Source organism: Perissodus microlepis, chromosome 6 (assembly GCF_051167445.1).
Source record: "Perissodus microlepis isolate ML-2025 ecotype Zambia chromosome 6, ASM5116744v1, whole genome shotgun sequence".
NCBI classification, from domain to species: domain Eukaryota; kingdom Metazoa; phylum Chordata; class Actinopteri; order Cichliformes; family Cichlidae; genus Perissodus; species Perissodus microlepis.
Genome location: NC_140466.1, coordinates 7,784,530 through 7,808,479, shown reverse-complemented (window position 1 = coordinate 7,808,479; position 23,950 = coordinate 7,784,530). Strand labels below are relative to the sequence as shown.

General features: G+C 39.7%; 2 protein-coding genes across 3 annotated transcripts in view; one reads left to right on the top strand and one right to left on the bottom strand.

Moving 5' to 3' along the window:
* Positions 1-31: 31 nt before the first annotated feature.
* On the bottom strand, positions 32-13,157 carry LOC146384958 (target of Myb1 membrane trafficking protein). The gene is made up of 15 exons (XM_084930452.1): positions 12,955-13,157; positions 10,470-10,554; positions 9,010-9,088; positions 8,573-8,722; positions 7,579-7,713; positions 7,343-7,492; positions 7,081-7,197; positions 5,374-5,507; positions 5,249-5,291; positions 5,010-5,136; positions 3,063-3,129; positions 1,010-1,100; positions 862-921; positions 730-772; positions 32-643 (listed from the first exon to the last, which is right to left on the bottom strand). Exons 1-15 carry the CDS (start codon positions 13,025-13,027, stop codon positions 498-500), a joined length of 1,500 nt encoding a protein of 499 aa, XP_084786578.1. The 5' UTR covers positions 13,028-13,157; the 3' UTR covers positions 32-497.
* Positions 13,158-18,617: 5,460 nt separating this feature from the next.
* The window catches only part of grk4 (G protein-coupled receptor kinase 4), a 49,978-nt gene continuing 44,645 nt past the window's right edge, over positions 18,618-23,950 (top strand). Inside the window, exon 1 of one of the 2 annotated variants that reach the window (XM_084930450.1) lies at positions 18,618-18,957. In XM_084930450.1, coding sequence (XP_084786576.1) covers positions 18,906-18,957 — 52 coding nt within the window. In that variant the 5' untranslated portion in view covers positions 18,618-18,905. The remainder of the gene's footprint in view (positions 18,958-23,950) is intronic. The other variant, XM_084930451.1, reaches the window with a different exon arrangement.

Genomic DNA, 23,950 nt, shown 5'->3' with positions numbered 1-23,950 from the left:
GTAAAATATTTTAAAAAGAGACCACATGAAAAATGTTCATGGGGCAAATGCCCCATTTATTTTCATCTACACAAAATCAGCATTATGGATCAAAGGCACATTTGGTGTAATATCAAGTATATTTTCTGCATCATACTAAACATCCAGTTTACTCCCATGTTATAATATTACATATAAATACAGTCACATAAAATTGTATATACGCACATACAGATAACAAACAGCAGAATTAACAGAGCAATTAACAACAGCATTTATGAAACAAGCTGATTGATTAGCAGTTCTGTAGTGTCAGGTTCCATCTGTGTGTGTGTGTGTGTGTGTGTGTGTGTGTGTGTGTGTGTGTGTGTGTGTGTGTGTGTGTGTGTGTGTGTGTGTGTGTGTGTGTCCTTTAGAAAAAACCCGACCTGGCACACTATACGTGTGAATGTAACCATATTTCAGTTTGTGATACTCCTGTGTTGACCTCCATCCTGTCGTCTTGCTTATTCACACACTCAGAGTGAGAACAGATGATCATGTGTGCTATCCTGTTGCTGGCTAGATTGTGGTGGCCGTCTGGGTGTGGAAGATGGCACATTGAGAATCGTCTGGCTGCTGTAGTCTGCCGCCTTCGCCCGATCCTCCAGGAACTTATCAAACTCTGAAATGGTGACACATATAATTTAATATTTGTGTGTGTCTGAAAATATTATCATTACTCAAAAGAAGCGACAGGACCAGACATACCTTCACTGGAAACTCCCTCGCAAACTGAAGACTGCTCTTCCAGCTTTTTCGTAGACAAAGAATAAAGATTATGTCATGCTATTATCACCCTGATGTTACTATCTATCCATCCACACAGATGTGTTCTCTTACCACATCAGAAGATAACCATTTGTCAATATCATTCTGCATAGAGTTTGTCGCTGGCGGAATCTAAAAGAAATTAAATGACCCTGAGTTTTATTTATTTGTAATATTAAAACAGGGATATTACTCCAAACAAAATCCAGCTGCATCTTACTGTTGCTGTACACCCTCCTCCTGTGACCTGCAGCCTGGTATCAAGAGCTCCAGCCAGGCCCTCTACAGCTCCTGGATCTTCATACCTAACACTGAACACACACAACCACACACAGATCAGGCATATACAGCACATAGAAAATACACTCAGACACTTTGTTAGGTACACCTGTTCAACTGCTCGTTATTGTAAATGTCTAATCAGCCAATCACATAGCAGCAACTCACTGCATTTACGCGTGTAGACAAGTAGGCTGAAGTTCAAACCAAGCATCAGAACGGTGGAGAAAGGGGACTTAAGTGACTTTAAACAATGCATGGCTGTTGGTACCAGATGGGTTCCTCTAAGTCAGGGATGGGCAATTCCAGGCCTCGAGGGCCGGTGTCCTGCAGGTTTTAGATATCACTCTGGGTCAGCACACCTGAATCAAATGATTAATTAATTACCAGGCTTCTGGAGAACTGCGAGACATGTTGAGGAGGTCATTTAGCCATTTGAATCAGCTGTCCTGGATCAAGCACACATCTAAAACCTGCAGGACACCGGCCCTCGAGGCCTGGAGTTGCCCACCCCTGCTCTAGGTCAAGGGTTTCAAACTCGTGGCCCAGGGGCCACTTGTGGCCCACGTCCCCCCTGCTTGCGGCCTGTACATTGACATGAAGAAATATAATGGAATTTGGCCGTTGAAATTACTTTTTTGTTAAGGAGTAATGTTAAAATAAGTTGTTTTTTAAAAGCAAAAAATTATTTAATATGAAGGCATTATGAACAGAAACTACAAACATGTTGAGGGATTGGCTTTGTTAGTTTAGTGAGAGAATTATTTGTAAAGAAAACAATTTTCACTAGCAGCCAAAAAAATGTATAGATTTTTTTTATAGATTAGATTAGACTAGATTATAGCAGAAGTGCTGCCACGTGTTTGGCCAGAAAGAGAGTACCAATTTGATTACTTGGTAGTTCAATTAACTAAATGGCTTCAGTTAGTTAAGGGTGAAAAAAAATATTGCATTCACATTTGCAGTTTTGTCTTGTTATAAAATATTAGAAATTTTAAAAAACAAACAAAACACTACATTTTCGGAAATATTTGTGGGCTTTTTCTTGTTTGTTTATTTGGGGGGTTTTGTACTACGTGAACACTAAAGTGGCCCTCACATGAGATGACAGTGCCAGCAGTGGCCCACAGCTAATTTAAGTTTGAGACCCCTGCTCTATGTGTTTCAGAAACTGCTGATCTACTGGGCTTTTCCCACACAATCCTCTAAATCAGCGGTCCCCAACCCCCGGGCCACGGAGTCGTTTGGTACCGTGCCGCAAGAGTTGAGGCTTGGTGTGAAATTTATGGTTTTCAGGGTTTTTATTGTTAACTCTGTTTCCCTGCGTCTTTTGCCGTGTTGTAGTTGTGTGTCTTACTTTGAAAGAAATATTTACATGTTACCATAGCGACCAGAGAGCATTTAGGGGCAGAGAGGAGGATGTTACTCTCAATGTTGTTGGCGCATTTCAGGAAAGACGCTGCTAATAAAGTTACACAATTAAACAGTGAATTTGCATTTATTATTATATTTACAAAATACCACAGTTTTTGTCCTGCTCGTATCATTTTATTTTGTTGTATTTATCCGCGACACCTTAAAGGCCGGTCCGTGAAGATATTGTGTGACATTAAACTGGTCCGTGGTGCAAAAAAGGTTGGGGACTGCTGCTCTAAATCATTTACTAGTTGTTAAATATAAATGGTGACAAGGTCGCTGGGTTTCCTTATTGGAAAGGTCTTTGTTAAAGGCTCTGTGTTTCTAATAAAGTGTATTTGCTTACAGTCTGTCCAAAATTCAAAACTTAGCTTAATGTTAAGAAATGAAACACAGCTCTGATAGGAAGATTGTAATTGTCAGGGCCTTAAGGTATTGTTTTGATAAGTATAAATGTGATTCATTATCTAGAACATTAATAAATCAATTTGTTATCAGTGGCATGCAGATCCCTAACATATAAAACGCATAAGGGGTGATGATATCATTTATATCCATCATAAGTAAGTAACACTCACCTTTTCCTCTGGTCAGCCAGAGAGCTGCCTCTGGTTTGGGCAAACATGTCAAATTCCTCCTCTTCATCTGCAATGCAGAAGTCCTCATTTTATTGACTTTGTTATCTAATTGCTGTTAATTAAAATTGTGGTATAACTTTAGAGAAAAACAAAATTGTATTAAATTTGACCATTTTTAAACATTCCCTGCCCATGTGACGTTCATTCCACAGCATCCTGTTTTTACCAATCATAAGACAAACGCTACGGCTGAATAATCAATTTTGCTCAAGGAGCACAATTACCCAGAGGCTTCTATAGAGCTGCTATTAAAAGATCTGCTCGGAAACTGTAAACACTAAAAAAGGTGATTCAGCACTTCCTGTATTACTTCTATTCAATATTATCTCCTTTTCTTTATGAAAGGAAAGGAGCTAATGCCCTCCCAAAATTCTTTCAGCGACACACTATCCAACAGTTCCCCAAAACAATAACAATGCAGATTATTATGCAGAATATTATGTAAGTGTTCATTGTTAGGATGTTTATCATTTCATATCATAACCTGATGATATGTTATGAAACTTCACCAACAGGCTATGTTTAACCCACAGGAAGTATGAGCATCACGCTGCTGCAGTAAGATCTGCTTCTTATGAAGTTAACACCTTGCCTAAGGAACACAGATTTATATACACTATTTAAAAGGAAGCTCTTTGAATTAAGATCCTAAAACTAATTGTAATCATGATCACAGGGATTTTCAGATTTGCAATATTTCAGTTTGCATTAATTATGTTCATTGCTTTCTTCTGAGCTTGGGGAAAAAACAACTGGAGTTTCATAAAGAGGTTCCACCTTTCACCTACTCCAACCCTTCATTTTTCACATCAACTCAGTGGATAGAAACATGGCATAACATAGAGGAGCTATCTCAACAAGACAAGGCTCAGCTGTACATCTGCATCTAAAAGATAAAGGTCACTTTTTCAAAGATGCCAATGTTTACATTTGGACCAAGAAGACAGATGGTTTGAAAGAGGAGCAAAAGACGCCCTCTATGTCCACTGTGAACGAGCATGGGGTGGTTTATGACACCAACTGTCACCCACTTACAATGAAATCATAAAATCCCTTCCCAGATGGCTCAACTTCCACGCACGTCTTGTGTCAGGTGACGTCAATAGACCACATGATAGCGTAAGGCAACGTCTCACAATGGTTTCACCCGAAACCTCCGGTGATAATGACCCACGCCTTTTTTCACACCTTGGTTCATGTGATAATGTACATGATTAATAGTGGGTTAACGACCCTCCCACGGGACAACCCCAACTAGGATATCAATACCTGGGACTCTCCACCTTTTGGTTTTATTACTGAAGAAGCGTCTTGGATGAGAGGTGAAACATCTTTACAGTTTTTTTAAAAGTTCAGTTGCTTTTGTTCCAAGCTCCTGGGAATGCCATGACCTGGACGTCTAAGAAACTACACAGACAAATGTCCATTGCTGTATTTCTAGTCTTTAGATTGATAATTAATTAAATTGACTTCAGTCACAGGAAGCCTCAGTAAAACAAGGGTTATACTGGAACATCTCTCCAGCAGAAAGAGAAGTGATATATGAACAAGATCAGCAACTAGTGTGAGAACCATTTGATTTCACTTTACACTCAATTTACTCCCTTTTCTTTAAAATTCGAACTTAGGTAACAAAGTCACATTTTTCACTGGTTGTTTTTGTAAAAACATACAGGGCAAAGTAACCAAAATGCCCTTTTTTGAATTGTAGTTTCACTATGTCAGAAGCGCCTAAATGTGTGAATGTAATCAGATTTTCTAAGTATCATAGTTCCCATTTTCTACGTGGTTGTTTTCCCAACAACTTCAAAGAAACGTGATGAGGAAAAGACAGTGTTTTTTGAACTGAACCGGAAAGAAGCTCAAAGTTACTCAAAGTTTACTGACTGTGATTGGCTGATTGCTGCTGATTGGTCCTGGTGCTGGTGGCTGGTTGGCTGGTTGTTGAAATGACAGCTGGTTGTCTGACAGTGGAAGGCTCAGAACTGAGGTTGATAAGGTTTGTTGAAGAGCTCTGAAAAGTGGGTGAGAGCTTATACTCATTGCTTAAATGACAGTTTACTATTTTCAGACACACGGTGCAGCACATGTCATGTTAAAGAAAATTAAACAAGAGGATCTTTTACCTGTTGTGTATTAGCAATCTGTGCCTTGTTCAATCTGTCAAACCTAAAAAACAATGCAGCACACTTTTGAGCACACTGTGGTTGTATCCCAACACTGCCTTACAAATAAAATCTGAAACATGCACCTCTCATAGCGAATGAAGGCGTTGTTGAGGTCATCATTGACCACGAGCAGCTCTTCAATAAATCCTTCATCCAGCAGCTGAGGGATGAGCTCCACCACCCGAGTCTGCATGCTCTTACAGACGGAGAACAGCTGCTGCTTGGACAGAGGAGGAAAGAAAAATCAAATTATTTTGTCGCCAAATGATGGAGTGATTTTAAATAGATAATTTTCAGTCATTGGTATTATCCTGCTACATCAAAAATTACTTTCATGTTTTGTTTTCATCCTGATTTTAATCCATTGACAACAACATGAGTCGTGCTCTAAACTTAGATAACACTAAAGGCAACAGTTTTACAGGCGGCATGAGACATCAAAGCAAACGTGCACTTCAGTAAAAACAAAATAATAAAGCTAAACATTAATTTAGATTCAGACTGGTGACGTTAAAGGATGGAAAACAATCACTCTAAAACCTGAAACACCTCTGAAACCTTTCAGTCAGTGTTTGTAATCTAATGTGGTCTCGTCACAACAGAAACTAAACTATGTGAAATAATATACAAAAAATTTTATGTTTGTCTTTTTTCACAAATAATGTCTTACAGTGGACAGGACTGATTGAAATGTGGATATTGTTATCTGTGACCTAAAAGTAAATGTAGAAAAGGGGCATAAAAGTGGGGAGCTCCAACGCCTCCCTGGCCACTCAACACACACTTGACTGCCTCTTGGAGGAACACCCAGTTCATCATCACCATAAGCTTTTGAGTAGTGCAACTGCCTTTCAGCAATTAGCAATATCACCAGAGTCTATAATGCGGGGGTCATGGTGCCCAGGTCCTTGCCTTTGTCCCCCACACATTTCAAAATGCATCCAACCTCAAAGCCAATCTCTGTGGGCCCATTTGAGCTGTGAATGGCTGGGCCCCATGGCTTAAGGCTAGGCCACTGGACACTCAGCAGTGAGCTTCCCATCCAATTTGGCTCAAGGAGTGGCCAAAGTGATAGCTCAGTAGGTAGAGTGGTGGCCCCATGATCGGAAGGTTGGGGGTTTGGATTCCCCGAGGTACCCCCGAGCAAGGTACTGTCCCTACACACTGCTCCCCGGGCGCTAGATTGGTGGCTGCCCACTGCTTCACTGAGTGAATGGGTTAAACGCAGAGAGGAATTTCGCCACAGGAATCAATAAAGTATACATCATTACAACGTTAAAGTGGTGGAGCTCAGATGTGTCCAAGTTATGCTCCTAGGATCACAGTAGCAGAGAAACCCCTCAACCACGTTAAGGTGACAATTCTTTGTGTCAAAAAGGAATTGTGTGGTTCAGCATATGATAAAGATGCTTCCTGAACACTCCCCTTTAGAGGTTTTTCAGTCTCACCCAGGTAGTGCAGACTGAGAACTTATTCCCAGCAGGGACTAGAAAATGTTCCTAAGGAATAGGATATTTTGCAATTTCCTTCTAAGCTTTTTGACACTGCAATTCGACTTTGGATAAGTGGCTGAAAATAAATGGATGGATGAAATACCACAAATGTACAACAATAGAACATTGTAAGGAAATTATATGGTGCATTGATTTTAGAACACAATTTAGGTCCTTAAACTGGCAACAGCAAATACACTATATTCACAGTCCACAGCTCCTAAAGGCACTTCTGACACACACACACACACACACACACACACACACACACACACACACACACACACACACACAGACCTGTAGCAGCTGTGTATCATCTGGCTGGCTCTGTCCAGGGAGTAGCTCATTTAGCATTTCAGACATCACTTTGAGATTTCCTCTCACCAAATCGAGCTCACTTCGCAGCTTCTGCTCCTAGATTAGAGAAAAATACAAAAAGCAGTCAAACACTGCTAGAAAGGCCACAGTGATGCATTAATGTTACATGAAAATAAGATAAGCCATTTTCAGATACAGAAACAGTCTATATACAATGAGAGGTGTTTTTGGTCAGTGGAACCTGTTCTGCAGTAAGTGAGACTGGTCCTTCACTGGGCTGAAATGAAGGTGATGTATTCTGACTGGAAATACTTGAAGCAGCTTCCAGTTGTGACTCAATTGTAGGAGCAGTGACAGGGGGCATCTCAGCGGTTCCATTTTCTGGGGTGCTCTGCAAGATTTGTCAGAGAGGTACGGTACAATAACTATCCAAACGTTCAAGTGGTCTTTTGTTTTTTCACTGGAAGATAGTCTCACCCTATTTGGTGTGTGAATGGGGGACAGAGCATCCAGGTCTGTCATGGGGAACTCCAGACCTCGTCTTCTTAGGTCATCGTATACATGTACCACCCCCGCCAGGGAGGAAGAGCTTCGAAATGCATCAGCCCATGACTGAAGATGAAAGAGAGCATGTAACAGATTGTAAAGAGATGACTGACCCCTAAATCTGCATCCAGTGGCACATAGATCAACACATAAAAGGCAACATGCAGAGAACAGAAGTGTACTGTCCTACAGCATTTCTAAGCCTGAGACTATGTTAATGTTAGCGGTCTTTGTTTATGATTACCCACAAGAACTCTGACCATGTAGCAGGGGAGTGTACATATCAATGTAGTCACCTGGATTGTGAGCATTTAAGATAACACTGTTGCACATTTCCATAGACATAACAGAGTCTGTGAGACTGCTTCCAGCCTCACAATGTAAATATTTGGACCTCTTTAAGTTAACTTGAAGTCGATGTAAGCAAAAAGCAATTCTGTTAGGTTGTCTAATTTGAATTGACTAATAAATTAAACAGTGGCAATTGATTTTTTTATACAAATCATCTTAAGCTAAAGCTCTAGTGCCAGGATGTCAAATTCATTTTACATGGAGGACCACATACAGCCCATTTTGATCTTGAGTAATATTCTCTGTAATATCTTTGATATTTATAATTGAGCGATTTGTATATAATAGTGCTATTCCTTAAACTTTGCAATATATTGTATTATTTAATTAGTTTAGTCTGTTGGGATTATTAAAGTATCCTGATTCTGATTAAATACTTTGGTGTAGTATAAGTGGCTGTGGGGGTGGTGGGGTTGGAAAGCTTCAAAAGAGTCAAAAAATTGATGCCCTCCTTTAAATTTTCCAAAGCCATCCAGCAGGCCGGATTTGAGTCTTTGCTGGGCCGATTCTGCCCCCCAGGCTGTAGGGTTTGACACCACTGCACTTGTGCACAAACACTGGGTCATGTACATACCTGTATGAGGCTGAGGACCCTGTCATGGAGGATAGTGGGCGGGTTATTTTTGGGCAGAATAGAACGAACCAAAACCCCCTCAACAAACTCCTGTGAGGCAACCAAAACGTGGAAACGACGGCCACAGTTCTTCACACACGTCTCCAGAACCTATATGAGAGTGAAAAACAATCAATACAACACGTAACATATTTAAAAAATGTGATTGCACCAAAAATGAAAGTCTCTCTCTAGCATGACATCAATGGGTTAACTAAGACCCGAGTTAACTGAGCTACTTGCACAAGTAAACACAGAAATCATCTCCTCTTGGATCACAGCCAACCAGGACAAAGATCATTTTGACCTGCAAAATATTCCTCTCACATCTGACAGGCCATGACAGAACAAATAACACAAAAAGAAAAACATACAATCTTTGACAGGCAATTACTCACAGTGAGAGCAAACATAATCTCTCTGAAGTTCTTGTTTCCTACTATTCTCTTCTTAATGGCTTTAACAGCATCTCTCGGCCTGGGGAAAAGCATCACATGATGTTTGTTTACTTATCCATACTAAAGTTTAAAAATTAAAATATGCAACATAAGTCATTAACAAAAGACTGTAGATTATTAAATTAAAAATGGGTTTTCTCTGGCAAAAGTATACATAACAACTTATTTTGCAATGGAGAATTTAGATATTTTCTTTTGCTGCTTTAACCTGTTTTTTCAACATGAGTGCAAAGAAAATGCACATGCTAGTGTTTACTTCTCCACAGCTTATCTAGTGGGCACAACTATATATATAGTTATTTATAGTGGACAAATAACTAAATATATGAAATAAGTACATGTTTGAAAATTATTTGCATAATTTCACAGTTTCATGGTCATATCTGTTAGCTAATTTTTTAATCTGTAAACTGTAAATCTTCAGTTCAGTCGCACTTACATCAATTGAAGTTTGTACTTCCATTGACATGGTGAAAATTGATTTTTTTCTGACTATCTGCTACCACAAGTATATATGCAGTGACAAAAACCTTTAACACTGACAACATAAAATGTTAAAATCTTTCCTCCTTTAAAATCTCACGAAAGCTTTAAAACGTGTATGTTAGGTTCATTGTTGTTTTGGGTGTGCCCCGCCTCATGCCACATGACAGCTGGGATGAGCTCAACAATACCCCATTAGCCTTTTACAGCTGAGGGGTAAAAACTAGCAAAGCAAAAAATATAACTGTCTTAACTGGGACAGGTAACCTACACTTTTAACCCTATTCACCTGTTCTGTCTCTTCTGAATTAACTACTTTCAATTCAGTTTCATTAATTTTATTTCTATGGCCCAGTCTTCTTAAGGTGTTTGATATTGGAAGGTAAAGAGCCTATAATACAACAATTAAACTATCCATCGTGAGTACCTCGTGACAGTGGGGAGGAAAAAGTCCCTTATAACAGGAAACCTTCAGAAAAACATGTGTCAAGAGAGGCTTTCTCAGCAGAAAACGGGCGTAATTAACTAGAAGACAGTGTTAGACGTAAGTAGGTCAATGGTGACAACCAGCACCGAAAGTAGCAACAAACCCATAAAGGAAGTGACACAGTGATGCAAAAGCAAAACATGGAGACATGCTTACCTAACTTGCCTTTGCTATTTATCTCTTAAAGTTATTAAAAAAACAAATTTAAACTTTTTATTAGTTTGTGTCATTTATTATTACTAATACTATTATAAACAAAGCTAAAAATATTATATAGTGAGCATGTGTAATAACAAGTTTGACTTCGATGTGACTTGTGCAGAGAAAACAAGAAATAAGGAATTAATAGAACAACTGTTGTCTCTTCCTGCATGTGTGCTTCACTGACAGACCAAAAACACCCCAACATAGCAAATAACATCATCCCTACCCTTCGTCTGTCTCATTGATGATGTCACAGATCTCCATGTTGAGCCCCCAGTCTTCCGACTGTAGCGATCCATTGGTCGCTTGCTCTGTCAAAAGTAAGGGAATGAGATCAAACTACATTTAATATGATAATACTGAAATTGGAATATCTGAAAATCACAGTAAACAGAAGACATAACACAACACATTTAAGGGTTCAATATTTCTGTTTCACAGACCAGACTTGAAGGTCTACTTATCATAATGCAAAAGACAAAAATGTGAACCAATGATCTATATTTATAAAAGAAAGGTCACCATGTGATCATTTTATGCTCTGCTTTCACGAGGAGGGTTTAAAAAAAGATTATCAGGTACAATAGGAAACAGTTTACACATTTGCATACCGTAGTGTTCATTATGCTAGGAATTAAATAGCAACAGCACAGATTAAACCAGGGTTAACTGATTTTTAAGGCCTGTTTTGGGAAACATACAGTAAAATCGATATCGTTTAAGCAGACTAATATCTTATTAACACACTTATTAACACTTCATAAATACACATGCTAAATATACCTTTGTGTATACCAGGTCATTACCAAGTGTGTGTCTGTCTGCTGTTTAGTGCTGACTAGGTCGAGTCGGTTTTAGAGCTTTTAGTAGAAAAAAACGCAAAAAAGTGAAGATGTGACAGATAAAATCCTACATGAGACACTATGTGCATGCCACAGAGACATCCCATTCACTGTTCACATAAAATTACTGATTAGTACCATTTATTAAGGACAGTAATAGTAACAGAAGCTGAATAAAAATATGGAACTTCATGAGAACACTAAAAAAAGCACAGCTAAAACCTGCACAGAGATATGAGAACTTTTTGTCTGTTTTAAAAATAACCCCTGACAGCTTATTTAGTTATGCTTCTCTAACTAACTCTTTGCCTTCTCAAGCCGTAAACGAAGACAACACTGGTGAGAACCTCAAAATATGTAACTGCTTTCAGATAAAAATCCGCAGTGTAATGTTGCCTGACTAGACTTCGTTAATGTAGTTGAGCTGCACATGATTCTTAAAATTCAGACATGCATGACAGTCAGTTTTACAACACAGGCAGGAGTCTTGCCAAAACACGTATCCGCCCATCCAGCTACCCATTATAAGATAGCTAAACGTCAGGGTTTATAATTCAAATAAATTAATTTAACTCTAAGGTAAACAGCTGCCACATGCATATTAAAGCTGGTTAACCACAAGACACAAAAGTAGCCTGAAAAAAAGACATTACATCCACTGAAGACATCCTCATCAGTGGATGTAATGATGCAAACACGAGAGAGCTGTGCGTTTGTTTGTGTGTTGACTAAGCAGGTGCAGCATTAAATATGAAAAGTGAAGAATAGTTCTTACAAAGCAATACACAATGTCTGACAAACTGACCACTTTAAATTCCAGGGTAAGATAAAAAAAAAAGTTGTGTTTTCTTTAAAGTAATTTTTCCTATAAATTGACAGAAAAATTAAAATATGGGTCATATTCTTTTACCAAAAGGTCCCACCCTTTTTTTAACCCAACAAAAAACTTAAAATATAATAACACTTTCTTGATAAACGTTTCAGTAACTCATTATTTGTAGCATTGAGCTGATTAGAAAGGTTTCCCCTAAAATCCTGCATCCTCCAAACTATTTTGCAATCAAAGCCTGCTTTTTTCCCCACTCCACCCTACACGGGCTCTTCATAAGTCTCTAAATCTCCTTCATTCCTTTCCAACACTCCCCAATCCCATTTACTCCCATTTCCCTCCTCACCCCTTCCCTCCCACTCTCTTTCCCCAGCTCCCTTCCACTTCATGTGACTGTCAGCTGATTCTGCTCTCATTTGCCTCAGAAGTAGCTGACATTTATATGTGAGAAAGTGAGTGGATGAGATAAGAGGAAGGAAGGCATGAGATGGGTGTGTGACATTTTCTTAATACCGATGACTGTCCTGATGTTACACATCTTTCCAGGCATCTGCACTTGCAGTGGATTGTGGGAGCTTTTAGTGGCTGGATAAAGAGAACTATCCCGGTGCCATTACGAGCAAATGGCAGATGCTTCATAAGATGTGTGACGGCACACACTTGTTGACACTTATGCATAGTGTGAAACTGTAACACATCAGTGATTAAGGAAGTGAGAAGGAACGCCAAGCGGCTTCCGGATTCGCCAAATGAATTGCCACTCAATTTATATCGACCAATCACGTGGAAGAATAAAGGGAATTAATCCCGCCTCTCCTGCGTCATTGACTGTAAAAACTATCTTATTTTTCCTGGCAAATTTGGAGTTGATTAATAAATCGAATAAAATGCGAAAGCCGTAAGTAAACAGGTTTGTCGCCACTGTCACGTGTTAGCGGAGTTTTTAAAAGCAAAACGAAAAGTATGGAAAATATACAAATGGAAGCAAACTGAACCGACTTGAACACAACTCTGAGCGGTTTTAAAAAGCAGCTGCTTACCGATTCTCTGTCCGACCGGCGTTGAAAATGGGTTTCCTATGAGAAACTCCATTTTCTCCCCGAGTGAAAACATCCTCGAAAATTACAGGCGTCCGCTGCCGAAGTGAATCAGTTTGCTTGTTGTGTTTGCTTTTGCTCTAAGTGTCAGCCGCTGGCTCTGAGGCTCACTCGCTCGTGGGGTCACGTGAAAACGCACGCAGCCAGGAAACAGCATCAGCGTACAGACCGACGGCTGAAGCTTCTTCACACCTCAAACACTTTCAGGAAAAAGTGCAGACTTTAATCATTTAAGTAGAAGTTCAGATATTCGTGTTAAAAAGTACCGATTACTCAAAAAGTTCAGGCTCTGGCATTTCTTATCAGCTATTTTTGTTCAGTGCTAACTAAACGTCATGTGTATGTATATATATATATATATATACATACAAAAAGAAATGATTATTATGATGATTATATATATATATATATATACATATATATATATATATATATATATATATATATATATATATATATATATATATGTATATATATATAATCATCATAATAATCATTTCTTTTTTTGAGCTCCAGCAGATTTTCTTTGTGTACTGGCTGTGGTCAGCTGTCATGTGCTGGTGCTGCTCTGAGGTTTCCAGCTCTTTGTGGACTTACACAGCTGATTTCAACAAGATGTAACCTAATATTTCACAAGCTATCTTGGCTAATTTCCATTACCTTCGCTGAAAGCGTACTGTTTATTCTGTCTTTATGTTAGACAATATCAAGTTGGTAGAAGAATGAATCTAAGCATAATATTGTCAACTTAAATTCAAAATTATTTCTACTACAACTGATGTAACCCAACATTAACCATTCACAGTTACTTACTGCATATTTACCACAGTACAGCAAACTAATCTGTTTATTCTGAACTAAACTGCAGAATATTTTCATTCAACCTTTAAATACTTAAGTTAGTATACCTTAGTCACTTACAGTTTGTTTAACAATGTGAACAAAAATAACAGATATGATATATATCTAATATAACATACACACCCAATACCTGATTAAAAATGAGGACATTACATGTAAGCTTTAAATTTCCAGTTTATTAAATGCCAATGGGCAGACATTACCTTTAACTATAGCTGCTCTTCTTCCTCTCCGACCCTGTCTTTCTTATATCTTTCCCCTTCTCTGAGTGACCTTATCTCTCATTCTGGGAAATACAACAGCTGTACATTTAGAAAGCAGACACAGTGTGTGACAAACTCCATAAAAAAGTTTGTGTGATATTTGCTGATGTTTGTTGAGCCGTAGAAAACAACGACATTTGAGTTAAAATGTAGGAAGTAAAAGTAATAATTTGTCAGAAAAATAAATACTCAAGTAAAGTCAGATACCTGTAAAAGTACAGTAACAAAGTATTTAATTGTAATTTTTCTGAGCAAAAATGTCTTGAGAAATGTCAAAGGAGAATGTTCAGGCTTCTTCGAGATGATAGGATGGCAAGCATGGCTCCATCCTGCCTTGGTGGTTTAATGATGTAGGCAATAGTTTCTTGGCTCCTAATACCAACAGAGCAGTGTTTAAACACAGTGTTTAAACACTACCTACAACCTATTTAATGTTTAAGCCACATCTAATACAGCTTGCCCTCAAAATAGTTCAATTTAGCCCACAGGATGGGTTTGCACATTGCAAAAGTTGCAAAGAAACCACATGTGCATTTTACGCTTTCACTGTATTTTTCCATAGAGAGCTTTGTGTTGCAGGTGCAAGTTAATCCAAGCCCTATGTCTGACTCGTCAGTTTTACAGCTTTCTCATTAATAAACATCACAGCCATGGCCAGTTATCCTACACCAACGTCCAATGAGCCTGCTGACAGGTTTCTCTGATTTAATACAGTAATGTGTCTTTATAATTAAATTGGCTGAATGTGGAAAAACTGAGAAGATTCAACCTGCACTTGTTTTCTCAAATCTCAGACTGACCTTAATTATTTATTTTAAATAGAATGTTAATTGAAGGTGAATATCTTAAGCACATAGTAAAACTTATTTACACCACACAAAAATTTAAAAGGGGGGTTGGGGTTGAGGGGGAAACTGGTTTGTGCTATTTAAGCTACCTTGACATTCAGATCTTTGCACTGTCTGTATACAGAAACTGTTTGTCCTATATGCTTAAAAATCAAGTCGCTAGTAGACATAGACTAAAGACTATATTTCTAAGTGTCATAATCAAATTAATAATTTGGTTGCTTCCATCTTTTGTCAACTTTATTGCCATGTTTGTGTCTACACACTCACTAAATTCCTTGCATGCATGAACACACCAGGCCAGTAAAGACAGCAGGGGAAAAAAAGATCCACTAGTGCCGCCATTTATTCTATAAACCATTCGCTTAAGTTTACTTGACTTGAAAAAAAAAACCCACTTCAGCATTAGCTCTCTGTGGTCCAAAACAGGACCAAGATGCAAATTCTTTTTTAACTGTAATCCCCATCTACATGCACTGTTGGCTCACAGCAAGAAGTTCCTGAGTTCAATTCTACCATCAGGCCAGGGTCTTCCTGTATGGATTTTGCATGTTTGCGCGGGTTCTCCCTGGGTACTCTGGCTTCCTCCCAGAGACATGCAGTTAGTGGGAATAGGTTAACTGGAAACTTTAAATTGCCCATAGGTGCAAATGGTTGTCCTCTTCTAAGTGTCAGCCCTGCAACAGACTGGTGACCTGTCCAGGGTACCCTGCCTCTCGCTCTAAGATACCTTGCATAGGCAGTAATTCATTAGTTTAAACTGAATTTTACAATATTTAATTCTACATTGTGGTGGAGTATAAAACAAGGAATAAAAGAAATTATTCTAAAAAAGTACAAGGTCTTTATATATACTGTTACAATGGTGGATATTCATTTCACATTTTAAGTTTCAATTAATGAGGTTACTGTCTGTATAATCCCTCTGAGCAAAGGGCTCAGACTCCAGGCTGCTCTGAATGCCCCGTGTCAGCAAAAGAATCATGCTGTTGGATCTTAATGATGTTAGTGAGGGCATAAATAATTAATCTCAGAATGTGAGCACAGTAGCCACACCCACCTACTGTTCAAAACTTTCTAAGGTTTGTTAGACACAGCCAATCAGAAGAAAGTTGCCTTAAAGGAAGATTTGACCTATTTTTTACATTTGCAGTAAAAAAAATACCCTATATGACACCTGCTGAACTTTGAAGGATATTGTGGGAATCTCAAAGCAGTGAAACAGTAAAGTGGGAGTATGTGGTGCACATTAAGAACAGAGGTCTACAGAGGTGAAAAGGTGCCTTGCTAGAGGGGGCGTTTACACAGATCTGTAATAGGGAGACATGGTGTTGCAGTGGTTAGTAGTCTCACCTCAGAGCAAGAAGATTCTGCTCTGAATTAACAAATTTGTTTACTAGAGCATTTTTGTGTTTGGTTAATTAATGTTGACTTAATATTGATAATTATAGATGGCATTTTCTTTTGATACAGCAGTGATCACAGTGCTTAATGGTTGTAATATTTATAAATATTTATAAATTATATACTAACTTTATTTAAATATATTTAAATGAGTATGGCTGTTAAATTGAACGGAATTACCTAGAATTGAAGGCTGCTTTCACAACCTTTTTTTTTTTTAACTAGTCTTGTCTGGCAACGTTTGCAATCACAGTTATGATCTGTGGTAAATAAGTTTTCTTTTCCAAGGCAAGTAAAGACAAAAGTTCAGACTTTTTCTCAGAATTATGAAAAACAATGAGTGTGCATACAGAGAGGAGGTACTGAAGCACACAGAAACACTCTGCAGAGAGTCATAAAAGCTCACAAAACATCACAATCCAACAGCTACCTACCCTGGAAGACATCCTTACCTCTCATTACCTGGACAGTTACCTGGAAAGTTGATCTCATCCCACCCATTATCTGTTTGAATCGTTAACCTCAAGAAAACATCACAATCTGTTAAAACAAACAGCACACAATTAATCTGTGAGATTGTCACAAGTTTTTGTAACATTTTCAAACAAGATCTAGAGCGTGATTAAAGTGGTGGGTGGGTTCTTTGACATTTTGAATAAAGTCAATTGAGTCTAATAATAGATTATATGACCGGATGAGGTTTAGTAGTTACATGGATGTTAAAATCACCCACAATAATTATTTTATCTGAGCTGAGCACTAAACCAGATTCAAAAGTCTGAGTAAGGCCCCAGTGGACAATAGATAACAACAAATAAAACTGTTTTTTGAGTTTTCCAGCTAGTGTGGCCATGGCTAAACTTCAGGTTTTCAAATGAATTAAAACTCTTTGTCTATGGTTGATTAACAATCCGAGTAACCAGGTTTCTGTTACAACATGGTGATTATGTTAATTTAAATGACTTAAAATTAGCCAAATTAGCTATTGTAAATACTTTAAATACAATAAATAAGTAAATATACAAAAGATGCATGTCAGACTCACACATGATACGTTTATCTGTCTAAATAAAAGCTTATTTTTCTCAAAATACTACTTAAACTGTAACGATGCAACTCTGTATGACGTAATGCACGTTTTGTATTTCTGTGTTATCACCACAAGGTGGAGGCATTTAATCTATGCGCGCCACCCGAGCCACTGTTTGTCAAGTATGATTTGTGTTGGTCTGGACGAGGAAGCTGGCCGTTATTGTTTATGCAACACAACACACATCCTTATTAACAAATACATTTATTCTGACATTTACTTTCGGTCTTCCTGCTTTCACACCGCGTATCCAGTCTAGGCAGAACACGTTTGATCGATTCTGTAACTTGAACAAAAGCCTAAGCCTGTGAGAATCAGTGACCTTTGAGCTCTTTGATTCTCCACAGCCTACCCCTGGGCGCTCGTGCATGACCCTCGTAGCAAAACATAAACCGAAAGAGATTTCTTTGTGTTGTTGTAGTAGTTGCTCATTCTCATGCACAGAAACAAAACCAGTCACAAAACTCCAAACATTTTTTAAACAAAAGTTGATAAAGTGTTACCTCTTCGACATTATCTCAGGAGGCGGAGTGCTTTTTGCATACCCCCACCCCCTAAGGGTTTACTAGATCAATGAGTCAGATTACAGTCCCAGTTGGTTTCTGAGACATGATAGGCGGAAAACCAACTTGTTATCGCTGTACGTCAGGCTTCGACTTGCAGCAGCTTAAACCCCGACACCATTGTTCACACAACTTTAGGCCTCTGTGACATCAGTGTTTCCTGAGCAAGCAGCGGCTCATGCAACAGCTGAGCAGGAAATTCTGGCGAGGAAAACTTTACCAATTAACACAGTCATTCATGTTTAGAAAGGCTTTTTGGGTTCATTTAAAAAAAATGGGGGGGGGGTCTCCTTTCCTAGATATTTCCAGTAAGCTCTCAATGTATCACGTTATGTTTGTCTTCCCGGGAGAAACTTGGAGAAAACCTCACACATAAACACGTTTTAATCCCAAATAAATGACATAACCATAGGCAGTTTCAGGAGGTTAAGTCTTGGACATGCATGTATACATGAATGCACTTGTGTGTGGACCTGTGTGTAGTTGTGCCGCTTGTAAATTGATCCCTCCTGCTCTTGCTGGTTCGTTGTGCAGAGAAGGGGCGAGGAGGAGGAGGAGGAGGAGGAAGAAAAGGAGGAGGAGGGAGCTGAAACAGGAAGGAAAGCAGGCGGAGAGGGACGGGAGGGAGGCTGTGAATGCTAACAAGCCCCATCGTAACCGTATAGCTGTGTAGGTAGGGTTTGATAACACATCTTGCAATGGAGAGGAACGACGACCACTATTAAAAGTCCTACTATGCGCCAGCGCAGAGTCCGCCTTGCGCGCGTGCAGCAGCCTCACCGTCGTCGGCACGTTTGATCAGAAAAACCGTCTTTTTTCCTCTGAGTGAAATGTATCGCGACTGCTCGGGATTCACATTCTGACAATGGAGATTGAAAATATCGTGGCCAACACGGTTCTCCTGAAGGCACGGGAAGGTAAGTTCAGCTTAATGGCTTCAAGAATGAATCGTCTTTTCTCCCCCTCTTCGGCGACTTGGCCGTAGCTTTCCGCCAGTCCTTCTCGGGATTTATGCCTTCTCTGTCTCGCATCCCTGCGCAGTGCTTTGTCTCCGGGCAGAACCCAAACATGTTCTGCCGAAATCTGCTGCTCGCACAAGAACTGCACGCAGATTCACCGGGGCACGTTAACGTAAGGCCCCGAAGGCTGGAGATGAACAAGGCAGGGAGTGTTTGCAGCATCGTGCTTAGATGGCTGCGTTAAATTGAAGGCTGTCGAGCGAATTTTTTCACACAGGCGGCAGTGGTTTGGTGGATATTTACGATGACATAACAGACATTTAATGATATCCACGTTATTGACTGTGGAGCGAAATTTGGCTGCGCAGCGGGGCTCTTTGCGCCGGTGCCTTCTTACCTGTCATTGTAGGTTTCGGTGTGTTTAAAGCCTAATTAGGCAGGTAAAGTCAGCGTGTGGTGTTTTGACGCAGAAGTATGCGGCTGCATTGGCTGTTGATTAGACGGGAAGGGGGGTTGTGTGATAGTGAGGGGCTTCTGGAGACTAGAAGGTAGCCCCGGCGGCCCAGGCTCCACAGCCTCGATCGTGCACACTGCTCAGTGGGCCGGGGATCCCACAGAGGCAGCTCACCTGGAGGTGGAAAAGAGGCGAGTATCCATCTGTTTTCCATGAGATGGCAGAGCAGCGAGGCCACTTTTGTAGCCAGTGAGTGGGCGCTGGGTGGGTGTGCAACACTGTATCAGCAGCCAGAGGAGGGGCGGGGGGAGAGAAGAAGTGTAATTACTGCTCAACGATTTCCACTCGTGTTTTTTTCTCTCTTTCTTCCCCTTCCAAACAAAATCGAGCAGGAGGCTTTTTTATTTCGGATGATATTATGCAAGCTGATGCATTTTTCTCGAAAGCAAATTCACTCACAAGCCCGAAAGGCTGGAGTGGGGGTCGCGCCTCGGTGTGCAGAGGCCTTCCCTGCTTATGGTTTACATTATATTCAGAATGCGTTTCAGTTGGAGACTGAACGCCAACACTGCCGTGAAATGGATTGTTCACGGCAGCTGTGAATCCATTTCATAGCAGCAGTTGCTCCGTACGAGACGAAGCACCAGGCTCTCCTTTCGCTGCCTTTAAATGGTGCTCGGCAAAGGCTTCCCACGAATGTCCCGATATTACTGCACAAGAGTCGGATCTACAGGCTCAATACCTGCCGGAGTTCACCTTCTCTTATCACCCCCCTCGGAGGCCCTCGGAGCACAAAGATAGTGGGAAGAGCACATCTGTCAACAATTTCACAATGCTATACATAATTAAAGCATTGGAAACGGAAAGATTTATTGATTAACCGGATAGTCATTTAACAGGCAGTTGATCACATCAGTTTATTGAGCGAAAATACAAAGCTCTAGCTTATTACACCTTTACACTGTTTTTATTTGGTTGGAAAGGGTGGAAAGTGAAATCACCAGCACCACAAGCATCCTCCGTATAGTTAGAGTTGCGTTTTTATATTTCTCCCTGCTATGCTATTCACCATTCATTGTCTTAATTATCATTAAGCCTAAAACAGCTAACGGCCCCTCAGTTTATGTCTGGAAGGTGCACTGGAGACTAGTTGGATGTTAAATCATCTTTCCATAGGTGGGTGTTCTCAGCTGGCAAAGTCTTTCACAATGCCACAGTAACAGTTGTCAGCAATGGCAGAGTAACTAGTTGCAGAGCGAACAGCACCTTTAAAAGCACACAAATCCAGACAGAAAGCAGCTTCTATGCATCACATTTCAGTGGCCTTCTATCCAAGAGTCTCTCTTTGGTTACCTTCATGCCATGCTGTACATAACAGCGTTTGCGTGACCCTGCTGATGTGTCCTTCAGCAAGACATTAAATCACTTGCTCTGTAGCTCTCTGACCTCACTGTGGAGAGAGAAAATTACAGATTATTAGTCTTAAGCTGTGCAAACCAACTCGGGTTCTGTTGACAGTTTTCGTCTTCTCTGAATTACCGCTACACATTTGTTGGTGTCCAGAAAACTGTTGAGTGTCACTTTATACAGTCATTCTTTATACACCTGTGCATGTGAAACTGGGTGGCCACAGTGAGAAGTGTTATAATAGGGTGTGTTCAGTCTGGCACAGTTGAAATGACATGCGTCAAAGGAAGTGGTTTGAGATGACACTGCTCCTGATGCTCCACACCCTGCCTATGCGAATTTCACACATGCATTTGTTTGCATTATAAAATGTAAAAGGAAAAGCGTAACAATAACGGTATTTAATTGATGGGGCGGCGGTCTTAAACTGTGACGAGAAGTTACACAGAAAGTCCCGAAGTTTGAAGACGTTTGCGGGAAGACCGAGAAGAAAAGGACTTCAACCGAAAAATCAAGAGTTCCTCCTAACACAGCATAGTTTCATTAAGCATCCCGTGATGAAGTGTATTAATCATTGTGTTAAGCAACCATGTTCAATATTTAACTGTAAATAAACAAACCTGACCACTACATATTTGATGTGTGGTTTTGGTGGTTCATGTTCACAGAAAATATTTAATACATGACATTTAAACACGGGCACTTGAGATCATTAAAAAAAAACCCAAAAAACTGTTATCATAGTTTGTCTTGCAGACTCCACTGTTTACAATACTTTGCAGGCACCTGAGTTGGCAGAGCACCCTATCACAGAGGAGCAGATGGTGGCGTGAAGAGTGCTGAGGAAAAATTATGTTTACTCTTCTGCTGTAAAAAGTTCTCCTCCCATTACACTTATATGTCAGTGTTTTTAATGGCTGCATTGCAGAGACCTTTTGGTGATCAGTTTCAATATAACAGTGGTTTACATGAAATGGGAAAGATGTTTAGGCACACACTGGTATATTGCTTTTAAGCAAACAGTACAGCTGTGTCTTAATTAGGAGATTATGGAGGAAGCCAGAAACTTTATGAGACACGTCTTCCCTTTGTACACCTGGAAAAATAAACTAATGCTGAAGCTTAATATTAGCAGTGGTGTTGTAAACAGTTAAAAACGGAAAAGGTTCCTAGAAAAATCCAGATATGTATCCATTAATGCTGACAGACGACAGCACTTTAACATCTCAGGCTTAATTTATATCTTAGAACAAAACAAAATGCCTTAACTGGTAATACCATATGTAATAAAGCTGCACTTTACAAGTTTAAACTGCTGAGGATCATGGGTGTTGTAGTACTTTTTTCTCAGCTAGCTCTCGGGCCTTTTGGTGAAGCTTGACTTGAAACTGCTAACACAGTGTGTTACTGTTGGTGAGTCTTTGGTATTGGTATTAGAAATTAGTTACCTTTGTTTTTATTGAACTGCGTTTCCCAGAGTGCTCTTTGAGAGCCTGCATTGACTTGTTGTATTCAGCTGTGTGTTATAAATATAGTTGCTGTAAGAGGATTGGTGATGACATGATGGAGGCAAAGAGGAAAAAAATATTTATCTCTTCAATCAGAACATTTTGTCTTTGACTGAATGATATTTAGTTTGTTTTGTTTCATGTCATGTGATGGGTGTTTTCTGTTTGTTTCTGTAGAACAGCAGATCTGCGATGCTGTCACAGAAATCTGATGTAGCTTTAAAAAAAATCACAAAACAATAAAAAACATCAGCAACTATTCTTAAATATTGAGAGACTGGAAATGCACTGATCTGACTTTCCTGTAATATAAGTATTATGCATTTGATAAATAGAAATATGCTCTTGTATCCTATTAAAGCAGAAATCTTAATTTGTTTCAGCTGTCACCAACTTTACACTCATCTCTTGGGACGCAAACGCAGTATAATCGCTAAGTAGTAATGTGAATTATCTACAGAAGACTATGGTAAAGGGTTAGATAACTCCACTGGAGACCTCGACATGTAATCACCAAGAGTTACGCTAAAGAGACTGAACCTACGTGGTATTTCAATCTCGGACTTTCTGGAATTAAATGTAATCACAGACCTAAAATGGAAGGAATGTGGATTGTCCAGCGCTCACATGAGCTTTGATATTTTTTTTTCTCAAATTTCTTTTGCAATAGAACAATACAGGTATAAGCAGATATGGCTGTGTTGGTGTTGGTGTCACTAACCTCTGTGCGTGCGCTGCCCTCTCCTTACCACCCTTCAAACTTGAATCCCGTCACTCCTCTCAGACCACTTGTGAGGGTTTTTCTGTGACGTTAGCCAGCGTAGCTTTATTAGTTTTGTGGTTGTAGCTGGGCTAACACTCGTTGTCATCACTCTGGGGTGTTTCCTCCAGCTGAGGCTCATAAAACACATTGCTTTGTGACTGTCCCTTGATGTGGGACTCATTTTACAGTTATTACACCCACAAATGGGCTGTGCGGAGAACGAGATGCACTGTGTTGCGTACTCGGCTCTGCTGCATACCTCTAGCAGGGATGCTTAGCTGGGTGGCTGCTGGGATGTTCATTAACATGTCTTCTTGGCAAGCTGAGTAAACATGAAGAGGCACTTTTGAAGCACTTTATGAACATCTATTAAATGTTAAATGGGCATTCTTCCTACGACAACCCAGCTGTCAGTCTGCTTTTTAACAATGTGTAGGTTATGTGTAAGAGCGGATTCGGAGTGTTGTGGTGACTTATGCTTTGTTTCTCTAAAGAGGTTTTTTAGAAGTTGTAGGAAGTGTATTAAATGCCCCTAAAGATTTTTCATGCTTTATACATTTTTCTTTTTATAACATTAATAAAGTCGCAGTTTTAGATTCTGCCCTTGGTAAATTTCACGTCAGTCCTGCCTTCAAATATGACTCGATGTGTTGTCCTGTTAAAGCTCATTTTCAAGGTGTAATCTCTTCTATGTGTCCTGTGCTCAAGGGCCCCGTTCTGGGAAGGCCTCTTTTCTGTGTTTCAGTTTTCCCTGCCAGGCTATGAAATTAACCATTCCACCCTTCATCGAAGAGACAGCTGTAGATAACTCCTAGATGA

Bases quoted from the DNA above. Each gene is read 5' to 3' on its own strand.
- LOC146384958 (XM_084930452.1), bottom strand. From the start codon at position 13,027: ATGTTTTCACTCGGGGAGAAAATGGAGTTTCTCATAGGAAACCCATTT. The intron at 7,714-8,572 runs GTATGTACATGA...TTTCATCTTCAG, and splicing joins GGGTCCTCAGCCTCATACAG to TCATGGGCTGATGCATTTCG. The intron at 922-1,009 runs GTAAGATGCAGC...AATTTCTTTTAG, and splicing joins GAGGAGGGTGTACAGCAACA to ATTCCGCCAGCGACAAACTC.